A 19,804-nucleotide genomic window follows, 5' to 3' on the forward strand; every position below is an offset into this window, starting at 1 on the left:
GGGTTAGAGTAACAATAAGGTAACATAAAATAAAATAAAATAAAGGCTAACATAAAATAAATCAAACAATTAACTAAATGCAACAAAATTTAAGCACTTAGAGGTAACATAAGTAGAAAAGAAGAAACAAGTAACTAAATGTGAGAAAGTGCAACAAAAATTGCAGTTAAACGTAGATATATACAATATACAACAATACGCACCGTGCAGTTTAGCAGCATAAATTAAAATAAATGTTGAACCGCCATGTTTCTACAGAGACAGACAAAACAAACACTGGCTCTCATTTGTCCTACACCCGCTCTCATTCACAGCTCGTCAGACACAGATACAAGCAGTGTTCAATGAGTTGCAATCTGCACTGCTAGATGCCTCTATAAGCTGCACGCTGGTCCTTTAAGATCATACATTTAATTTACCAAACAAACCAAATTAAAGAAATAGAGTGACATATTTGGATTTTGTGATATTGGTACAAACTATGTGAGACAAAGATACATTTACAGATTTTAGGAAAACCATATTGACTGTAGTCATGTTTTAATTTAGGATATTGAATGTAAAGTTTTATATCCAAAAGCTACATGGACACAGTAAAAATAAAAGTATGTGTCCCCGACCTTGTCCTTGTTTATCCTTCAGGGTTTTGTATGACTCACCAGTGTTGGGCTAGTTCACTCAGTGTAATTTATTACTCATTACTCTTTTCAAAAGTAATATTATTACTTTACTTATTACTCCCTGTGAACAGTAATTAGTTACACTACTAGTTATATTACTTTTCTGCTACTCTCTACAAAATTGGTAATTGTGTCCTTTCTTCCCAAAATTCAGACTTACTTTGTTGGTTAAAATCACAGTAATAGAATATATTAAGTGTTATCTAAACTAGTTTCCTCCACAATTAGTAACTGAGTAGTAACTGTAATATTATAACTGACATTTATTAGTAATTAGTTACACTACTAGTTACTGGTGAAAGTAATATTATTACTAACTAACTGGCTCCAACCAGTTAAGACACACATGATCAAACATTTGGGAAAGACGAGTGAGAAAGTTCTTCTTCTTTATTAAGATTCTTAAGATTATTTTACAGCCAATATTTATGTTATAGTAGTATAATAGTAATGAGTAGTGGTAATAGTATTTAATTCATACATTACAGCACCTCATAAGAAGAATTATATGGCAGTGTGTTATTTAGCAATTTCATTCATTTTTCTTGTGCACTTTTCTAGGACTTGTTCATCAAAATTGACTTTGTGTCCTAAAACAACTCCACCTGATTTAGACAAAACAAAGCCTGAGTTAGACGTAACTTTCCCACGGGCCAATAAGGCTGTACGGTACAGCTGCATTTCTACTCTGCAGCCTGAACGGGGGCGATAGATTTGAGGGCGTTCGGGGCTCCTCCTCCTGACATATCTACATGGACAAAAAGCATTGTTCCTTTTGGTGTCAGGCCATGTCAGACATGGACATTAGCACTGCAGCAAACTAAGAGGAACTTTATTTTTAAAAAAGCTGACTAAGAAGAAGACATCCAGCATGCAATTTCTGTCTCAACGTAGCCCAGCAGGTGGGTTTGATATTTCTGTAACTGGTTACTCTTTTGTACGTAAAAACAGAAGTTTAATAAGAAAGAAGTATGTTCAGTTTCATCAGTCTCCAGACACTATAGAGATTGCTGTTATATAGGTGATTGTCTGATCTTGTTCATTGTATTCACACTTTATTTTACAGTATTGTTAGACAATCATAAAGTCTACTCAAAAAGAGCACACTGCAGATTGTTTTGAAATGTTAAAACATTTGATAACTTTATTTAAACACTGACTTTGGCATTTCCACCACAGTTTAGGGCTTAAGATCTATGATGAGTGTTATATGTATATATAGATGTATATATAATATGTATATTACAGGCAACAGAGGAAACAGGGGTAAAATCTAGTCTGGATTATGGAAGATATTCAGACCAATATGACTTTAAGGCATTTTAAATTGATCCATATCTGTGTTTGTGTATATGCAAACATTTAAAAATATTTTTCTAATATATTGATTTCTAATATATATTAAATTTCTAATATATTATGGATTTCTAATATATTGAAAAAAAGTTGAAAAACTATAATTTCCATAAAAAATAATAACTAATTTTTTGCAATTTATCCACTTTCCGCTTCAAAGTAATGTTTCATTGACACTTTGCAGAGGTGTCTTTTAGCGTTCTACCCTGCCTCACCTCACCAACCCTCCAAAAAATTTCCATTGTTCAACACACACAGGAACAGATGAACCAGCACCTAATCTAGTCCCTTCTCTCAGTGCACAGAGAGAACAGACAATATCAGCCACATTAGAGTGCTTGATTTGAGTGGCAAGAGCAATCTCGACAGGGCTCAGCCAGACTTCCTTATCAACTTGCAGTATTTTATATAAACAAAAGGCATTATGGGTTACACTTAGTTGGCTACACAAAGACTGAATCTGAGTCTTTTTCTTTGATATTGACAGTAAAAATGAAGCCATGTTTACTTGTAACCCGTTCATCAACTAAATTAGGTTTATAACCTGTTCACACTGGAATCTGATATGGGCCACATTTTAAAAATAATGAGAATAAAATAAGAATAAGAATGATTAGAACTGAGCGCTAAGGCTTTCAGTGTGAACACAGACTAATACTTTAAGTGACTTTACATTTATAAATGTAAATGTGATTTCTTGTAATTTTCTCTTTTAGCTCAGCCGAGCACACATTTCTTCCTGGCATGTGTAGTCATCATGATCGCATGCTCTGGACCAGTTTCCCCCATTCATGCTCCTCCAGTGATGACGGGTCTCCGCTCTGCTTTCTCTGCCACCCGAACCAACAATGTAGTGGGAGGCAATCAGAAAGCAGTGACCTTCAACCGGCTCATGGTCAACATTGGAGGGGACTTTAATCTAGACAGTGGTCACTTCCGCTGCCGCATCCCCGGGGCTTACTATTTCTCCTTCTCCGTGGGGAAATTTCCAAAGAAAATGCTTTCTGTGATACTGGTGAAGAATGGAGAGGAGGTGCAGGCGATAGCGTATGATGACTACCGCAAGAAAGGGAGGAAAGTTCAAAGCCAAAGCATAATGATCAGTTTGAAGGAGATGGACACAGTGTGGTTGCTTTTACAACAGAGTCCTCAGTATGCTTTGTACAGCAATGCTGGCCCTTACATCACCTTCTCCGGTTACCTTGTCTATCCTGACATCTCCCCAACCAGCTACATCACCAACCACCTGTCCCCATCAGGCCTATCCTACCCAAACTGCCCCCCCCAGGCTGACTCCTGGGCCAGAGATCAGACATCAGAGCCACCACAGTCTGCCTTCTCTGTGGCACGGACATCCACACTCATGGGTCAGAGTAGCAGGCAGCAGGACAAGCCACCTCTGACCTTTGATGTGGAATATGTCAACATCGGAGGGCATTTCAACAAAACCTCAGGCTTGTTCACGTGCCACTTCCCGGGTGCGTACTTCTTCGCCTTCACTGTGGGGAAACACCCCCGCAAGGCTGTGTCTGTGAAGCTGATGACCGGGAAGGGTGAGGTGCAGGCGATGGTGTTTGATGAGGACACGTCGAAGAGACGGGAGATGCAGAGTCAGAGCTTGCTGCTGTCTCTCCGCCGGGGCGACAGTGTGTGGCTGTACAGTCAGCAGGATGAGCGTTATGCTGTCTACAGCAACCAGGGGAGGTACACCACGTTTTCTGGCTTCCTGGTTTATCCTGATGCAGAAAAACTCCCACCTCCCACCACACAGGACAGAACTCATATCTAAATATCTTAATGGTGTCCTTTAAAACAAAAAAAGTTAACAAAAAATCTGTGGTCAGTATAGTGTACGTACATGTACTTTGCTTTGTTTGTTTTCTTTTTGTTTATTTTTTTACAGTAAATAATAATAGGGATAACGTTTCTTGCCAAATTACTCCACAAGATGGTGCTGTGATACAATTATGGACACCAACCTGCATGCAACATTGTTATTTTTGTCCTTAAAGTGTAATTAGCTATAAGGTATCACAAACTTCTTGATTAAGTAATAGAATTGGGTTTTTGTTCACAGATTACTTTAAAATTGTTTGTGTTTAGAAGTTTTAAAAAGCATTTTTTACATGTAAAAATGATTATTGCATGGCAAGGATGATTATGTAAATGATGTATAGTTTATTAACATTTACTTACTGTAAAAATTTGATTTAGAGATACATCATGGTCATGTTATGGAACTTTTATATTGTGGATATATATCTGTATCTGTTTTTATGTTTCATGTGCATTTAATGAAAATAAATTCATACACTTGAATGAATTAATGTTTGTATTTCTTCTATTAGTCGAATGCTAGAAGAAGAAGCAGAAAATTTACTTTATTAATCCCAAATGGGGAGTTCTTTTTTTGCACATATTGGACTGAAATACAATCACACACACAGGCCTTATAAACATACAAATGTGGAGAGATGGTGGAGTGATAGGCTGCCAGGTAGCGGTGCCCTGGTAGCAGTCAGGGGTTTGGTGCCTTGCTCAAGGGTGACACAATGTATTGCACTGAGTACAAGCTAGATTTACTGCCTGTTAAGTTTATATTGTCAGCACCGAAGTGTGGGGTAACTGATGACATCTTCATTACTCCAATGAATGCCTTGTCTTTTACTGCAAACCAAATCTACCTACCGGTACAAATAAAGTAACCTTAAACCTCATTAGTACTACTGCTACTCCAGGTGATGGTGGTGCTGCTGCAACTAGTAAAGCTTCTGCTACAGATCCATTGTAGTGCAACAACTACGGCAGTAATAGCAGTATACAAGAAGAAAGAAGAAAGGAAGAAACAGCTTTACCAAAAGGGAAAATGGAGGAACCAAACATTCAAAATTCAAACCAATTCTCAATTGTAATGGTGTACATTAAAATGGTCAAGATAAATGTTAAATATTCTTTAATTACAGAAAATGGGCTAAACATGCAAAAAAAATTAAATACTAGCAGATGGTTAAACTTAGATAGAAACAAGACAGAAAAAATACTTGTTTCTGTTGTTGCAGCTTGTACAATGAAGCTCTCTATTCCATCAGGAAAACCCAGACATTAATAGACATTCATATTTTAATATCTATTCAATATTTTTTATAATTAACTTGAACATGTTACAGTTGAGTTTATTGTAGTGTGTACCAGCTTCCTCTTTGCTGACTACAGGTATGAAAATAAGCATAAGAATAGTCCAACATCAGCCTTTTTCCTGTTAATCTTGTTATTTATTGAGGCAGAACATACAACATTTGAGTATTTACAGTAAGCACTATTTGTTTTACAAATAAAAAATAAATGAACCTATTATTAAACTCAATGTCATCTAAACTTTACACTTCTAATGAGCACCATCTTTGCTTTGAATAATTTCCAGTGTTCACGTTGGGACACAATAAAAATAAGCCATTTCAAATGTCTCAACAATGATACAATCTCAAGACTCACACAGTAAATAGACATGATGTTGTGAGTCATAAAAAACTCCATGAGCAGAATAAACACAGACAATACTCCAAACCATTCACAGAGTCAATACACGACTAACAAGGCCACACAGAGGCAAACATGTTGTGCAAGGATTTAATTCCAAATTGTCAAATCATCCAATATAAATATACAGTTGAACCATGACTTTGCCTTGCAAGCTGAAATGTCCATATTATCATCCATATCTTCCCACCCTCTTCACCTCTGGTGTGTCACTGCACATCCCAGATCTCACAGAGCAGCGGGGTAAATTTGTGGTCGTTCACTCTCCAGGATGTGAGCATCTCCGCGTGGTAGTGGCTGAGCGTTCTCAGCTCCGTTAGACGACCCAGGAGACGAGCAAAATACTGCGGCTCCTGTGGATGCTGCAGGACGCACAGCTTTCTCAGCACGTCCAGTATGGTCTCCTGAAGTCTCTCAACAGCCTGCTGATCCTTCACATAAGGCCGATCTGGAGAGGAATAGAAGGAACCATGAAGATAAATTAGCCTTTCAGAATATCCACACAAAATACTTGTGGATCATAGGAAGCTGTTGAGACTGGCTCACCTGGTGTCAGGATGGTTATGGTGGTGAGGAGAGCCTGTTCCTCCTGCATCATGTGGAGTTCACCAATGCTTTTGTAAAAGTTGAACATGGGTGTGATGAATTCCTCTGATATACCTGCAGAAAAAGATATGTTCAGTTTTCAGGAAATATCAACAGTGAATGGGCACCAGCAAGCTTACCTTAAAAACTCTCTGATAAGGTGAAGTTAAGAACAGACCTTGGATCAGTGATAACATGAACAAAATAATGAGCTGTCTTCTAAGCCTTGGTTTAATTAGAGTTGTTTCAGAACATACAAAGTACCATATTAATAATGCCCTAGTCTACATAAAAAAATATGTGGTTACAACACACACAACAGCAGGAACAAAACTTTAAGGGTAACTTTTGTTCTTATCAGCGATGAGTTTCTACCCGTTGAGGTTAAATATTACAGTTTTAAATCTGTTGTCATCTCCCAGATGAACAGCAATCTATTTTTTTAGATGTATATTTACTAGAAATCTTTCTGATATCTGATAAGATTACACCTGAAAACTATAAACTAACTTTCTCACATGATTACCTTTCAAAATAAGAAGTGATCTGTTTCTGTATGCAGATGATGTTAGTCTGTATAGTGCAGCACCTCATGTGAACTATCTGATGCACAATGGAGCAAATACTGTGTCAAAGGCAAAGGTGGGAAGTAATGAAGTACAAATTTTGTTATTGTACTTTCTGGTATCTGTATTTTATTTTTTGTCGGTGCATATCACGCATGACAGATGTAACTGCACAGAAGTGTCCTTCGGAGACCACAGTATATTTTAATCCACTTTTTTCTGAGCAAAGAAGTTGAATCAGTAAAGAGAGCCTTCTGTGCTATTTGTACTTCTACTTGAGTAAAGGATGTGTGTACTTTTGCCACCTCTGGTCATAGGTGGTGCACAACAGTTAGAACACTGCTAAGAACAAGTATAATTTTATCTGGTAAAATGGATGTATAGAACAACACAGAAGGAAGAGCTTGTCTTGCATAAGAATCTGCACTTTGAGCCAGGACAGTTATTCAACAGTCCTCACTAATCTGCATTATTGTTCACCTATACAATCACCAAGACAATAAACTCTTCCTCTCTGTGTCTTGCAAACGGGGTATATTTCTGAGCATTTCTGTACACCTATCATTGAAACAGTACTAGTTGTGTAAGTCATTTGACGGCAGCCAAATTTCATCAGACAAATTATCATCTACAGTACTTTTAATTGCCAATAAATGTCTTTTATGTTTTACTGTGTATATATTTTGTTTACATGGATAACAGAGAAACACTGTGTTCAGATTCAAAGGGCTGTCAGGCACAATAAATAAAACTACAATTAATAGATTGCTAGGCTGATTGCTCAACAGTTCAAACACTAACTGAGGGTCAAAGGTGTGCAGTGTTGTACTGTATTGAGGACAGTATTAAAGATGAACTGGAGAAGAAGAGGAGGGAGGGGGAACAGTAGGAATACATGTAAGAGGAAAATTACAAAGGGCAGATAGAAAGAACACAGCGCAATATTCTTCACCATGTTTATGAATTGAATTGATTAAATAAATTGTACATTATATTTACAATACAGTCTCATAGAAATGATAGGTCTATATTAATCAATTGTTTTCATAATTAGGTTGTGGTGACAATATAATACTTGCCCGGATTATATTCAGAGACAACCATGTGTATCTATATTAATGCAAAATACTAAGTCAAAGGAAAAAAAGAAGTGGATTTGAGAGAGATAAAATTCATTTGTAACTGTAAAATGTATAACTGTAACAAGGAGTCATAATTTTAAAATGAGGGCTTGGATCAGTATTATAATGTACATCATTGCACAAGAATATTGCAGCTGAAGTCTTTTGATCATGTTTCCTGGTAATACACTTATAAAAATACAGTAATTTCAATTTGGTAGGATGAGGATCTGCCTCATTCATCCTTAAACAGGAAAAATGTATGAGGACTCCTTTAACATATAACAAATAAACTTCTCTGCTTTTCTTTCTTTAGGTAAAAGGTTGTTTCAAACTGCTCTCTATATAATTTCAAATGTTTGCGTTCAGTTTGTTCTTGCACAACAGTTCCTACTCTCGACGCTCCTCAAACTAGCAGAGGGTGTCTGTCTGCTCGGACACATCATCAAGCATTCAGAAATGCCAGTGGGGCTCAGAGGGAGAGAAGTGGACAATAGCACTCTTGATGTTTTGATAAGGAACAATGGTCTCTTCAGACAGCTTTGCTCCCTTATTTTCCCAGACTGGCCTTTAGTGTGAATATCTCTTATCCCCACCATTCACACCAGAGCTCCGCTGAGGGACCCAGTGACTCACACACACTCCTGCCATCACTGCTGCTGTCTATCTAACTGTCCAACCTGGTTGACATAATGACACCCCACATACATATAGATGATTTTTTTCAAAGCCATCAAGCAGGAAACTGTTTAATATCTGATATATTTGTAAATAGAGAGGCTGCAAAAACAACTTAAATATCGGTATGTATGTTTTAATAAATCAAACCCAATGCCCCTAAAGAGCTCGGTTTGCTCCCTTTTACTTGTCAGCATGCCCACACACATAACTTAAACAGAGTGAAACTGTACCCAGTGAGGGTTTGTGTGCATGTGTAACCTAAACCCAGCAAGAGATCAACAGGTCAGCACACATCACCTAGCTGCATCACACACAGATCAGGCAGATCAATTATTAAAGGTGGATCTGACTAGACCAGGCTGCTTGGCTGCAGGTGGAACTACAAATGTCATGATGCGGCTGGTGGAGCAACAGATCAAGACTCCTGAAGGTCACGAATTAGGTGTTAAGATACTCTAGTTCCACACTTTTAGACACAATTACATGGATCATTTTGGGTGATTAGAGTTTAGGAGGCCATAGTTTTTACTATAACTACATGGATTAATGTAGCTGAGCACTTTGAATACCATGAAGTATGTTCTATGAGACTGTGCATTACATTTTTATGCATCACTTCATGTTGACTCACCACTCTTGCGTATCCTCTCCTCCAAAACCTCTGTATGTCCGTTGGGCATCTTTCTGCTGAAAACCTGAGCTGAGCGCAGAAACATGGCTTCCACAGCTGAACCCTTCAGCAGAGCGATCTGATCCTCACGATCCAGAGTGAGAAACCCTGCCAGAGGCATCAAACTGCTCGTTACATACAGCAAAGAACACTGAGGCATTTTAGTTTTTTGTATTTGTATTTACACTGATATCTTGGTCTCAGCGTGGTATGTATCTCTATTTCCTGTCTATATTCTATAAGATTTGCAAAAGAAGAAACAATACCTGGAATATTTTTTGTAAACTCCACCAGAACTTGAACTTGACTTGTTGCCATTTCCGTCAATAAGAGGAAGTTTTCCTCTGCGCTGTATTGGTCTTGAAGCTGGAAACAACAAGTAAATACAAGTAATGCAAGCTGCATAAACTCCACCAGCAGTATGTTTTACTACATTTACTAGCGATTGTAGCATCAGAGGTCAAAGCATGTCATCATGGGAACTTTAGTAGTGGAAATTTAGGTATGGTCCGAGTGGGGCATCTTTTTGTACTGGCTCAGTGTATAAAAGCTGCACTCGCCAGTTTTAAAGAACTCATCTGTTGGATCTTTTAACGTCGATAGTTGAAATAATACCGTACATGGTACCAATAGTACCAGTGTGTAGGATTTAGTGGCATCTAGCAGTGACCTCAGCACACTGGACCTTGTTGTTGTTACAGAAAAGTAAAGTTTGAAGTGATATGTACCAATTTTTTGGCCATATCTTGAGGAATCTGATGTCTGTTGTAAGCATCTAGGATGACCTTCATGAGTGCCTGCTGCTCTTTGGTGATTTCAACTTTTTCCTGGATACAGACAGAAAACAAAAGCAACACATCATTACGTGGTGGCACGTTTCTTAGAGTTTATATAAAATAATTTTATATTTTGGAGAATAACTTTGATTACCTTTGACAGCTTGGTGGTTGAGGTGACCTGTTTGTTGTCTGTGTTGTCTGCCCCCTCTGTCTCGTCTCCCGTCGACTGTCCCGGGGAAGCCTTGGTGTTCTTTCGCAGCCTTTTAGATTTACACTGGATCTCTGTTAGCAGGCCTGCCAGCGGTGATGAAGGCTTCACTATGTGTGTTAAATACCTCACAGCGCTTTATTCAACAACATTTGTTAAATGTCCATTTTCATTTATTATGAAGCCGTATTAAAGTTGTAATTAATATTAGCACCAATACTAATAGTGAGAATCCTAATTATTTGTAATTTTCTTCTTATTTTTAGACCATATATGATATCCACTGTAACATGTCAGTGATCCTTAAGTCACAGTTTACATTTAAATCTCTGCATAAATGTTTCTGTTACTTAATTGATTTATTGTCTTCCATTTTATAGTTTAGTTTGATTATGTGTTTATATAAGTGCCTTTTTTACTTTTGCTGCTGCAGTGGCGACATTTTCAATTAACATATTTTCACTTTACCATCCTTATCATGATAACTTTTTCCATCAATAATGCATTCATGTAAAACCTTGTTATTTATTTACATTCCTTTTTGACTTTGTAAGTCCAATCAAAAAAATTAATGAATTAATTTTCTTGAGAGGACAGGAGAGGTGAGTAATCAAAGAAATCAAACAGAAATCAACCTCTCTGGTGAATTAGCATCTGTCTTTTCACGCCATGACCGAAAAAGTCGTATTTGTTGAGCTCTTATTGCACCAGCTGGGAGAGTCATGAATGCCTGCCACCCTGCAATATTCATCACAACTACCCTGCACTATTTATGAGCAACAGGAGTCCAGTCTGTTCTCCTGCTCTTTTCAACAGACAGCTCTTAATAGACCCAATAACTAATAATCCTCCGAAGACTCTAAAAGTACATGTTCGTATTTACAAGTTCTGTCTTCACATTGAGGTTTGCTCAGCTTATTGAAATACAGAAGACTATTCCCAAACAGCCAAAGGAGCATAATGACACTTTGAAGCTGTTCATTTTTCCTAATGAAGCTTAAGGTGTGTTTAATTGCTTCTATTCCTGTAACAGTAACAAAACCTGGACCTTTCTATTGTGTGATATGTGACATTCAATCCCCCAGTAAAATGCAACAGGCCATGTCAGAATGGAAAATGAGGGATCACCACGGCAGCTTTTGACACACTCTCTTTACTCCACTAAACAGCCAGTGTGTGTGCATGTGGACGGTATAAGTTTTTTTTTTTTTAATTGATGCATGATAGTAAGTAGAAACATGCCCACAATCCATTCCCTCTCCATCTTATTGACTGCTGATTGTTCCTGTCAGCAGGAACAGGAACCAGAGTCTCTTAACGATCAGTGATACTCACATTCAGCCAGCATGCCCATCTGCTTGCACTTTCTTAGCCGACACTCCTGGCATTTCCTGCGCATATACATGTCCATCTCACAGTTTCCGCCACTCTTGCATTTGTACACGGCGTTCTTTGTTATGCTCCGTCTGAAGAAACCTGAACATGGTTGACAGAATAAGGCATTATCGTGAGCCAGGTACAGAAGATGGTGATACACAAAGCCAAGACATTTTGGACTATAGATATGGAACAACATGCAGTGTGTTCTGTTGGGTCACACTACAATAAAGTGGTCAAAAATATCTACGTATATTCACTTAAGTACTGTATTAAAGTCATTTTTTCAAAGTACTACTACTTAATCATTTCCATTTAATATTACTTTATACCTCTGCTCCACTACTACTTTTTACACATTTTTCTAACCACATTTAATGCCAGTTATAGTATAATAGTAACCCTGCAGATTAAGTTTCTACAGAAAAACACATTTATCTTATAAATATGATGCAATCTCATAAATTCAACTATATAACATTATAGAAAGTCCTGTAAATTATCTCCACCTCAACCAACTGCAACAGTAAATGGCTGCTTACACAAAAACATATCAGGGATAATAACAGTGATACAAATATATATTATAATACAGCTGCTGAAAGAATCCATTCTGGATATTATATATATAGATCAGTTTTGATACTTAGATCTGCATTAACGGCGAACATGTTAGGAATGTATTTGTGCATGTACATTCGGCATACACAGAGCAACATTATTATTCAATTGAGATATGTCCTGACCACCTGATGAATGGAAGTCCGATATTTTGGCTCTGTAGCTGCTAAATTCTCCAATATATTAACCAGCTTGTCTCTAACTGAGTTTGTTTGTCTTTTGGTGCTGAGATGTTAGTGTACAGGGGAGTTAAAGACAACGCTGATGAGAGCGGTGTGAGTGAACCAAAACACTAAAGTCGCAGGCCAGGAAACTAAAACAAGACACTAAAATGCTCTGTAGCACTAAGGGGAACAGCAGACATTACATAAAGTCATTTGAGTTAAATACACTTTGCAGATAATCCTTTTGCAGTTTAACTTGAGCCAAACTTCGAATTCAGGACTTTCAGGAGTTTTGGTGCTACTACTTTTACATAAGTAAAGGTATCTGAGCTTTTTTAACCAGAAAGGATAAACGACAAGTTGATAGAAATGAAATTTGTAGGTTACACACTGTTCTAATAATGTCACAGAGAGAACCCAGCTGGCAACGTTACAGACAGGGAGAGCAACAGAGCAAAGCACACACACACACACACACACACACACACACACACACACACACACACACACACACACACACACACACACACACACACGCAGCGAGCACAGAATAACTTTGAACGGTTATTAGACATTCTGACATAGAACATCAAGCAGAATAGCATGCATTAGCGTAACTGAGCTCAGGTTGCTCCTGCATTGTACAGCAGAAAGCTGAGAGGGAACCCAATCTGGCAGCAGTACCATGTAGACCTGAGCCTATTCTCAGTCAAATGGCAGTACAAGCCAGCTGCTGCACTCCTGGCATTGTCCAGCCTCACAGTGTGGAATTACACTCATACCCGTTCACCCTGTGGTTTGGCAGGAATCACAGCAAATTCACCGTGCCATAAAAACATGGGGAGAAGCTGCTAAAGGCCACGACTCCACTGTCAGCAAGAGGATAATCTTTACATGGAGAAGGGTTGTAAAGCGTAAAAGATTTCCTCATATATCCTTTGTTCTCTTTAAATCAGCCTCAATCTTTTCTTCGGCTCAAGAACTCCGACCTGAGCTTCACATACTGCATGATTGCACGGATTTACTGCACCTTATTAAATATGGGATCAACGGCATTGCCCCACAATGCACAGCAGTAGTAGTAATAGTTAAAGTAGTAACAATTAAAGAACCAGTGTGTAGGATTTAGTGGCCTCTGGTCTGTGAAGTTTCAGATTGCAACAGGCCCCTATCTACAGCCAATTGTAGAAACATGGCGGTTCAACATGGCGGACTCCACAGAAGGCGATCCGCGGTGTCTGTAGACATAAACAGTTAATTCTAAAGTAACAAAGGTCATTTTCTCTCACCTTTACATCCCTCACAGGTGAGAGCATTATAGTGATATCCAGAGGCCTTGTCTCCACACACAACACACAGTTCCTCCCCTTTGACCCTTCCAGCCTGCGACATGTGCCGGGTCCTCTTGCACACGGCGGGCACCACAGCGGTCACCTCCTCCATCTCAGCATCATAGCTGACCTCCAGGGGTCCTTTCCTCAGTTCATAAATCCCCGTGTGTGAGTACCATTCGTCTCCGTTGTACGAAGGGTAGTAGTTCTGACTGGAGTAGTATGGTGTGGAAGACATGGTGGGCTCCATGGACATGTACTGCATGCTGGGATAGCTGTTGAAGGGCAAGATGTCAGGATCCTGAAGGAGAGGACTGCCTTGGTCTGCCAGAATATCTAGGATAGGAGAGGGATTATAAAGCATTTTAACATGACGAATGGAGATGTGGAACCAAATAATGACAGAATAATCTCCATGTCTGAGTCTGTCTGTCTAATCACCTTAAGAGGTTGTTATGTTTCTGGCCAGCTGATGAATGATAAGTCCAATATTCACTATCTCTGAGCTGTCCAAGGGAAATATCTGGCTCTTTAGCTGCTAATAGACCATTTTCATGGAAGCCATTTCGGCAGAATAATGAGGTAAACTCATGTGTCACCAATGATATTTTACTTTTTGATTAAAGTCTTGTTCCATTCAGGTCTAATAGAGTGCTGCTATTGTGCATGTTGGCTCACTGTAAAGGCTCATTAGTACCATTGGTAACACCTGAGTTTATCCTACTACTTCATGTCAAAATGGTTGCTGTGAAAATGCTCTATTGCTCAGTATTGTAAATTCAGTCGTTAACTTTGTCTGCTGTTTTGGTGCTGGGCAGGTAGTGTGTTTGTCATTGCCTTTTAGCTGAAACAATAAGCCTGCTGCATCAGAGCAAAGAGAGTTAAACCAAAACAGTAAAGTTGGAGGCCAGAAAACCAAAAGACAGTGTGTAGGATTCAGTGGCATCTAGCAGTGAAGTAGCACATAGCTGAATACCAGTTGTCTCTCAAGCATTTGGAGCGTGTGAAACTCATGAAAAAGGCAAAAGGCCCTATCAAGTACCAGTGTTTGGTTGGTCTGTTCTGGGCTACTGTAGAAACATGGCAGTTCAACATGAAAAAGGAACCGCTCTCTCTGTAACATAAACATAAGTATTCTTATTTTCAGGTGATTATACACTAATGAAAACATACCTATGAATATTATATTCCATTTCTTCCAATAGATCCTCCTAAATTTTACTCACTGGACCTTTAATAGTGAAGCATAAGTGTCAGAAGCAGTAAGTTACCAAAGGAAATCCACTTTGAATAATGTCAAACCAAGTTCATGTACCAAAATCACACATTTGAATCCGGGGGCTTTACAGTCTGCAACATGATACCTCCTGTCATTAAAGTGCGTTTCTGATAAAGGAAAAACTTTCAAGTGCTTCCTGGGAGTAGCTTGTTAGAACAGAAACTTGCTCAGCTTTAGTTGGTAACCCACACAACACATACTATAAATCCATAAATCATTAACGGTTCGCTTGCACAGAGCACACTGTGTCTTTTAGAATAACATGTAACTCCAAACAAAACAAGTTGACACTTTTGAAACAGAGTGTTTAACAGGGATTACACTGTTGTTTCATCATGATTTCCAGAGCAAGTGTGGTATATTTATAACTTCTTTTTTTTAAAACAGCAAAGGGGTGATGAGTACCAGATCAAACACCACGTGTAGTCCACAAGAATAATCCCTCAACTGTACTGAAATACTGTCAGACATTCAAATCTGTTATTAAAACAAACGGACACACTCAACACTCATGCAACATCTGTAAAGTACAGTATACGTAACACTGACCTCTTGAAGACTTGGTCTGGACCATAGCCATGTCTGTGTGATCAAACACACAAACTATTCAGATAATTCACTCTCTGATCCTGAAAATCCAGCTGTGCTTTGTAGCTCAGTCCTGAGGCGTCTAACTAACGAATCATCTTCCATTTATGTCTTCTGATGGGAAACCTTCCTTTACAGACGTAGATCAAGAGCTAAACTACTTGGTGGTTGCTTGAGAAATCCCAAGGGGGGGGCAAAGGTTGCCCACAGCTACTCATTAACCACACAGTCACATTTCTTTACATCATTACAAGTAGCTGGCTAATGTGTGTAAGTAATTTCCAGATCTGGTTCCAGCTGAGTGCTACTGTGTGGTTTTGTTTAGGTATCTGAGTGTCCAGACATGGGGGTGAGGTTCATGCAGTTACCTGGAGGTACATGTGCATCCTTGCATGCATGCTTGTTTATATTTTCTTTAAGATGTAAGTTTTGATTTGTTACAGTAGATGAACTCTTTGTAGATATCAGGATTTATGAATAGCAGCAGTTAGTAAACTTCACATAAGTTAACCCCTCCCCGTCACCAATCATTATATTCTAAATGTATTTAGTTGAATTGATTGTAAAATTAATATTATTTAACAAAATTAAGTGGATACAGTTATAATGTTTTCAAACATGGCATACAGGGATCCTGGAATTAGGTTATGGCTCCTTTTTTATATTTCCATTTGTTGTTACAACCATTTGTGGTGACAGAAGCTGACATTTAAATAATGTACCTGTTATATTTAGCTTTCTATTTCACTTCACCGCTTGCTTATTAACTAGTTTTTACTCTCAAGTACAACACGTGTTGTTTCAACTCACTCAGATCAGGAGGAGTGTCCTGTACAATCAGCTGGTATTTGATTGGTTGTTCTGACAATAAATATGCAGATCAGTCTCACACCACACTGTAAACTGTAATCATATCTGCATGTTTATATTCCACAAAACACAAATATATTATATTATAAACACAAATATGTAAATATAAATCTATAAATTCTTTTACCTTTATCATAATTTATAATTTTTTTAATTCAAATCACTGATCGACGACACTCTAAAACTGCTGTTATGGGATTAGTTTTTCTCATTTCTTTTCGTTTGGTAATAAGGTATCAATGTGTTTTTTGTATGTTTGCTTTTCATTTATTAGGTAACTTAAAAACATGAATATAGCTAATAAAGTAATGTTGGTCCAGACTTAATTATCTCAACAAATGGATGGGCTACCATGACATTTGGTACAGGTATTTATGGCAGCAGTGCTGTAGTACTTGAGTGCGGATTTGAGTTGAATGTTTTTTCTATTGTCTCACACTAGTTGGTATTTGAACTTGGACTCGTCTTGAACTCGGCCATTGGTCTCGCAAAATGTTCTAGAGTGCAGAAACATATGATATTTTTCTGAAGTAACTTCCTCCTTCAAAACAAAACCATTGATGAAGCGCTCTTGTTTCAAAAACGGGTATTGGTTTAATTCAACATCCATCTAGAACTGCTGACCAATCAATGTCACTTACAATTGTTTATCTGGCTGCAAAAATGCATCTCATTGGCAAAAGCATACATTTTTTTCTTTCTCGTCTTGACTCTACCTCTCTCATTTGGACTTGGTCTTGATTAGTCCCGGTCTTGAACTGGTGGTGATCTTGACTACAGCACTGCGCTCAGGATCAATACCTGTTTTAATAACTGTTTAGGAATCACTTCACTCTAGCACCATCAACAGGTTCAATTTGTCCAATTCTTTGGTTTATGCCCAATAGCCTACCTGTAAAACAAATGACATTCCCATCAACTTCAGCCATGTTTAGTACTAAATATCAGCTGTTCACATGCTAACGCACTAAATAAATCTAAGATAGTGAGCGTGGTAAGCAATATGTCTGTTAAACATAAGCATGTTAATGTTGTCTGTCTCTGTGTCTGTGTGTGTAGCATTCTGCTCACAGCACCACTGTGTGGCTCTTGTTATTTCTTTCTGTGAGCTGGTTCCTGCCATGTAGACTTACCGAACAGGTGGGAGCTCTCTGAGATGGAGAATTCATCGCTGGGTGGGATTTCCAGCGGTCCCACCACATTGATGTCGGGGCCCACCCAATCATTCATTCAGGAGGGTCGTCAGGCACCAAGTCAGAAAATGGGTTGGACTGGGCCACAAAGTTGTAGCAACCCTCTGTTTATGTCTGTAACAAGCATAAAAATAGTGTGATTTGTGAACTTGAGGATCTCTTGAACGCCAGTGCAGGTCTGCAGGATCCTCCGAAACCTGCACCACAGTGTAATTAAACATCAGCACGGGAGTTTCTACATCAACACACCTGACAGGTCTTCTCTCCCACACAGGGAAGATATGTTCAGTAGCTTTCCTGCAGGGATATGAGGCATGAAGGTCAGGCCACAACAACAAGGCCTCCTGAAGAAAAAGTCATGGGAAGAGTCTTTTTTTTCTACCTCCTGTCAGAACAGTTATTTCATGTCCTCCTGTGTTGTTAGGGGGTGACTTGACCGGGTGTATATTCAGATCAGTGTTGTTTTTCTTAATGTAATTTTACTAAACACAATATATGCAAGCTTCACTCTTAGATTTAATGATATGGATAAACCTTTCTAGATGAGCTTGGAGGTATCTCATGAATAACAGACACTTTTTAAAAAAAAACCTGTACATTGCCTTTCTGGTGTCAAGGCCACAAAATGGGTCACATGTGAAACATAACTTTTATAGTCTTCATCGGCCACATTTTTGTAATTAACTCAGCGTAATTTCCCCTGAGACCCAAAAGCAACCCACGAGGACTCAGAAATGTCCAGCCGCCTCTCACAACCCACACAACAGCCAAACATACCTCAGACACAGTGGCACACCGCGGACTCATAAGAAAGTCACCTGTACACCATGTGAACGTGAAATGTGTCCTGACTTGATCTCATAATTCTTACCTTATATCCTAGTCAGTGGATGTTGAATTCCTGCCTGCTAACTTTCCTCTTTTTCAGCCTCGATTCGGAGATCCACACTGTGAGCTCAATCAATATTTGCTAATGAACATTAAGCTGCTTGTGTCTGGGCTCCAGAGAGAGCATGTGTGACCAGCTGAGGTCAGGGAGAAATGGATGGTGGTTATTAATTAAACTGTCCATTCCTGTCCATGTCACACACCCCCCCCAAAAAATCCCTCTTTATCTCACCAAGACAAGAGGCTGCCTCATGAATTCTCCAGCAGAGTAAAAATCCCACCCACATACACACACAAACATCACACATAGAGCATACAACCAGTCATTAGCAAATAGTGCGAGCCAGTGGAGTAGAAGTGTTCAGTTTAAATATTCTTTTTATCTTTTATTGAAAACAGAGCATCGTGGTGTTTTTGTGTCTTCTACACTGACTTTTGTATAAGTAGGTTATCATAGAAGAACTCTTAAAGCAGCTAATTTAATCCGTTTTATCATGTCCCTGCATGGTGCAGGATACACCAGATTTGTGTATGTTAGCACTTTCATACCTCAGTGTACCTGCTCTGCTGTCTTTACCTACTCTAGGATGAATAGAAATCAAATTCTTCTTGTCTTTATGAGCCTTAATTTGTTCAAAAACCAGAAGTTTAATCATTGATGGGATGTTGCTTCATCTAAAGAGGCCCTTCTGAGTCAACAGACAGTCTCTCTGAAATAAACAGAACCTTTGCCATTGGCTGCCGGCTGTTTGTGGACTATCTGGTCTGTGTTTGAGAGCATGTAGGGAACGAGCTGGCAGCCTCTGGGAAAGGACGGACACAAGTATTTAACAGTTACATGTACAGTAGTCAAAGTACTGATCATTTCATTTAAACCTATTTTACATATCTGTCTTCATGTGAGAACAGATATTGGATGTTGCGTTTCACCTTTGGTGTTTTGTTACTGATTCCAGACTGACCTTATTGTCAGTGACGTACGCATGAAAAAACAGAAACACACCTTGGAAAGTGACATAATCGCCCACATGTTCTCAAGGACTTGTAGCACTGCGAGGACGACCGGCGACAAAGTCCATAACCTTGAAACTTTTCATCGCGTGCAAGAGGGAACAATCATTAGACTTTTCATAGATCAACAATTTGCACAAAAGGCATCGGTTTGAAGTGTTAAACATCTATTTCACAATAAAATGACTCCTTCTAGCTGTTATCTTTTCAAGCTGCAGTTTTGGAGAAGTGAGTCTGACACTGGCGAGGAATATCCTGTCCAGTAATTATCTTCCGTGGTGAAAATGAAGCAGGCGGGT

The 19,804-nt window shown here is 38.7% G+C and overlaps 2 protein-coding genes across 8 annotated transcripts; one reads left to right on the top strand and one right to left on the bottom strand.

Moving 5' to 3' along the window:
• The first annotated feature begins 1,466 nt into the window (after positions 1-1,466).
• Positions 1,467-4,359, top strand: c1qtnf13 (C1q and TNF related 13). Its single transcript, XM_051381851.1, has 2 exons — positions 1,467-1,582; positions 2,753-4,359. The coding sequence occupies exons 1-2, from the start codon at positions 1,552-1,554 to the stop codon at positions 3,823-3,825; spliced, it is 1,104 nt and encodes a 367-aa protein (XP_051237811.1). The 5' UTR covers positions 1,467-1,551; the 3' UTR covers positions 3,826-4,359.
• Positions 4,360-4,972: 613 nt separating this feature from the next.
• On the bottom strand, positions 4,973-18,661 carry nr1h4 (nuclear receptor subfamily 1, group H, member 4). Of its 7 annotated transcripts, none has more exons than XM_051382784.1 (12): positions 18,478-18,661; positions 17,856-17,903; positions 17,547-17,720; positions 15,505-15,537; positions 13,635-14,012; positions 11,519-11,659; positions 10,127-10,293; positions 9,925-10,023; positions 9,463-9,562; positions 9,158-9,304; positions 6,120-6,233; positions 4,973-6,021 (listed from the first exon to the last, which is right to left on the bottom strand). In XM_051382784.1, exons 3-12 carry the CDS (start codon positions 17,641-17,643, stop codon positions 5,783-5,785), a joined length of 1,515 nt encoding a protein of 504 aa, XP_051238744.1. In that variant the 5' UTR covers positions 17,644-17,720; positions 17,856-17,903; positions 18,478-18,661; the 3' UTR covers positions 4,973-5,782. The 7 variants fall into 7 exon arrangements, with proteins under 7 accessions (XP_051238744.1, XP_051238743.1, XP_051238742.1 ...); XM_051382783.1 differs by having other exon boundaries at positions 17,856-17,950; XM_051382782.1 differs by lacking the exon at positions 17,856-17,903.
• Positions 18,662-19,804: the final 1,143 nt, after the last annotated feature.

The sequence above is a fragment of the Dicentrarchus labrax genome, unplaced genomic scaffold, assembly GCF_905237075.1.
Source record: "Dicentrarchus labrax unplaced genomic scaffold, dlabrax2021, whole genome shotgun sequence".
In the NCBI taxonomy this organism is placed as follows: Eukaryota; Metazoa; Chordata; class Actinopteri; family Moronidae; genus Dicentrarchus; species Dicentrarchus labrax.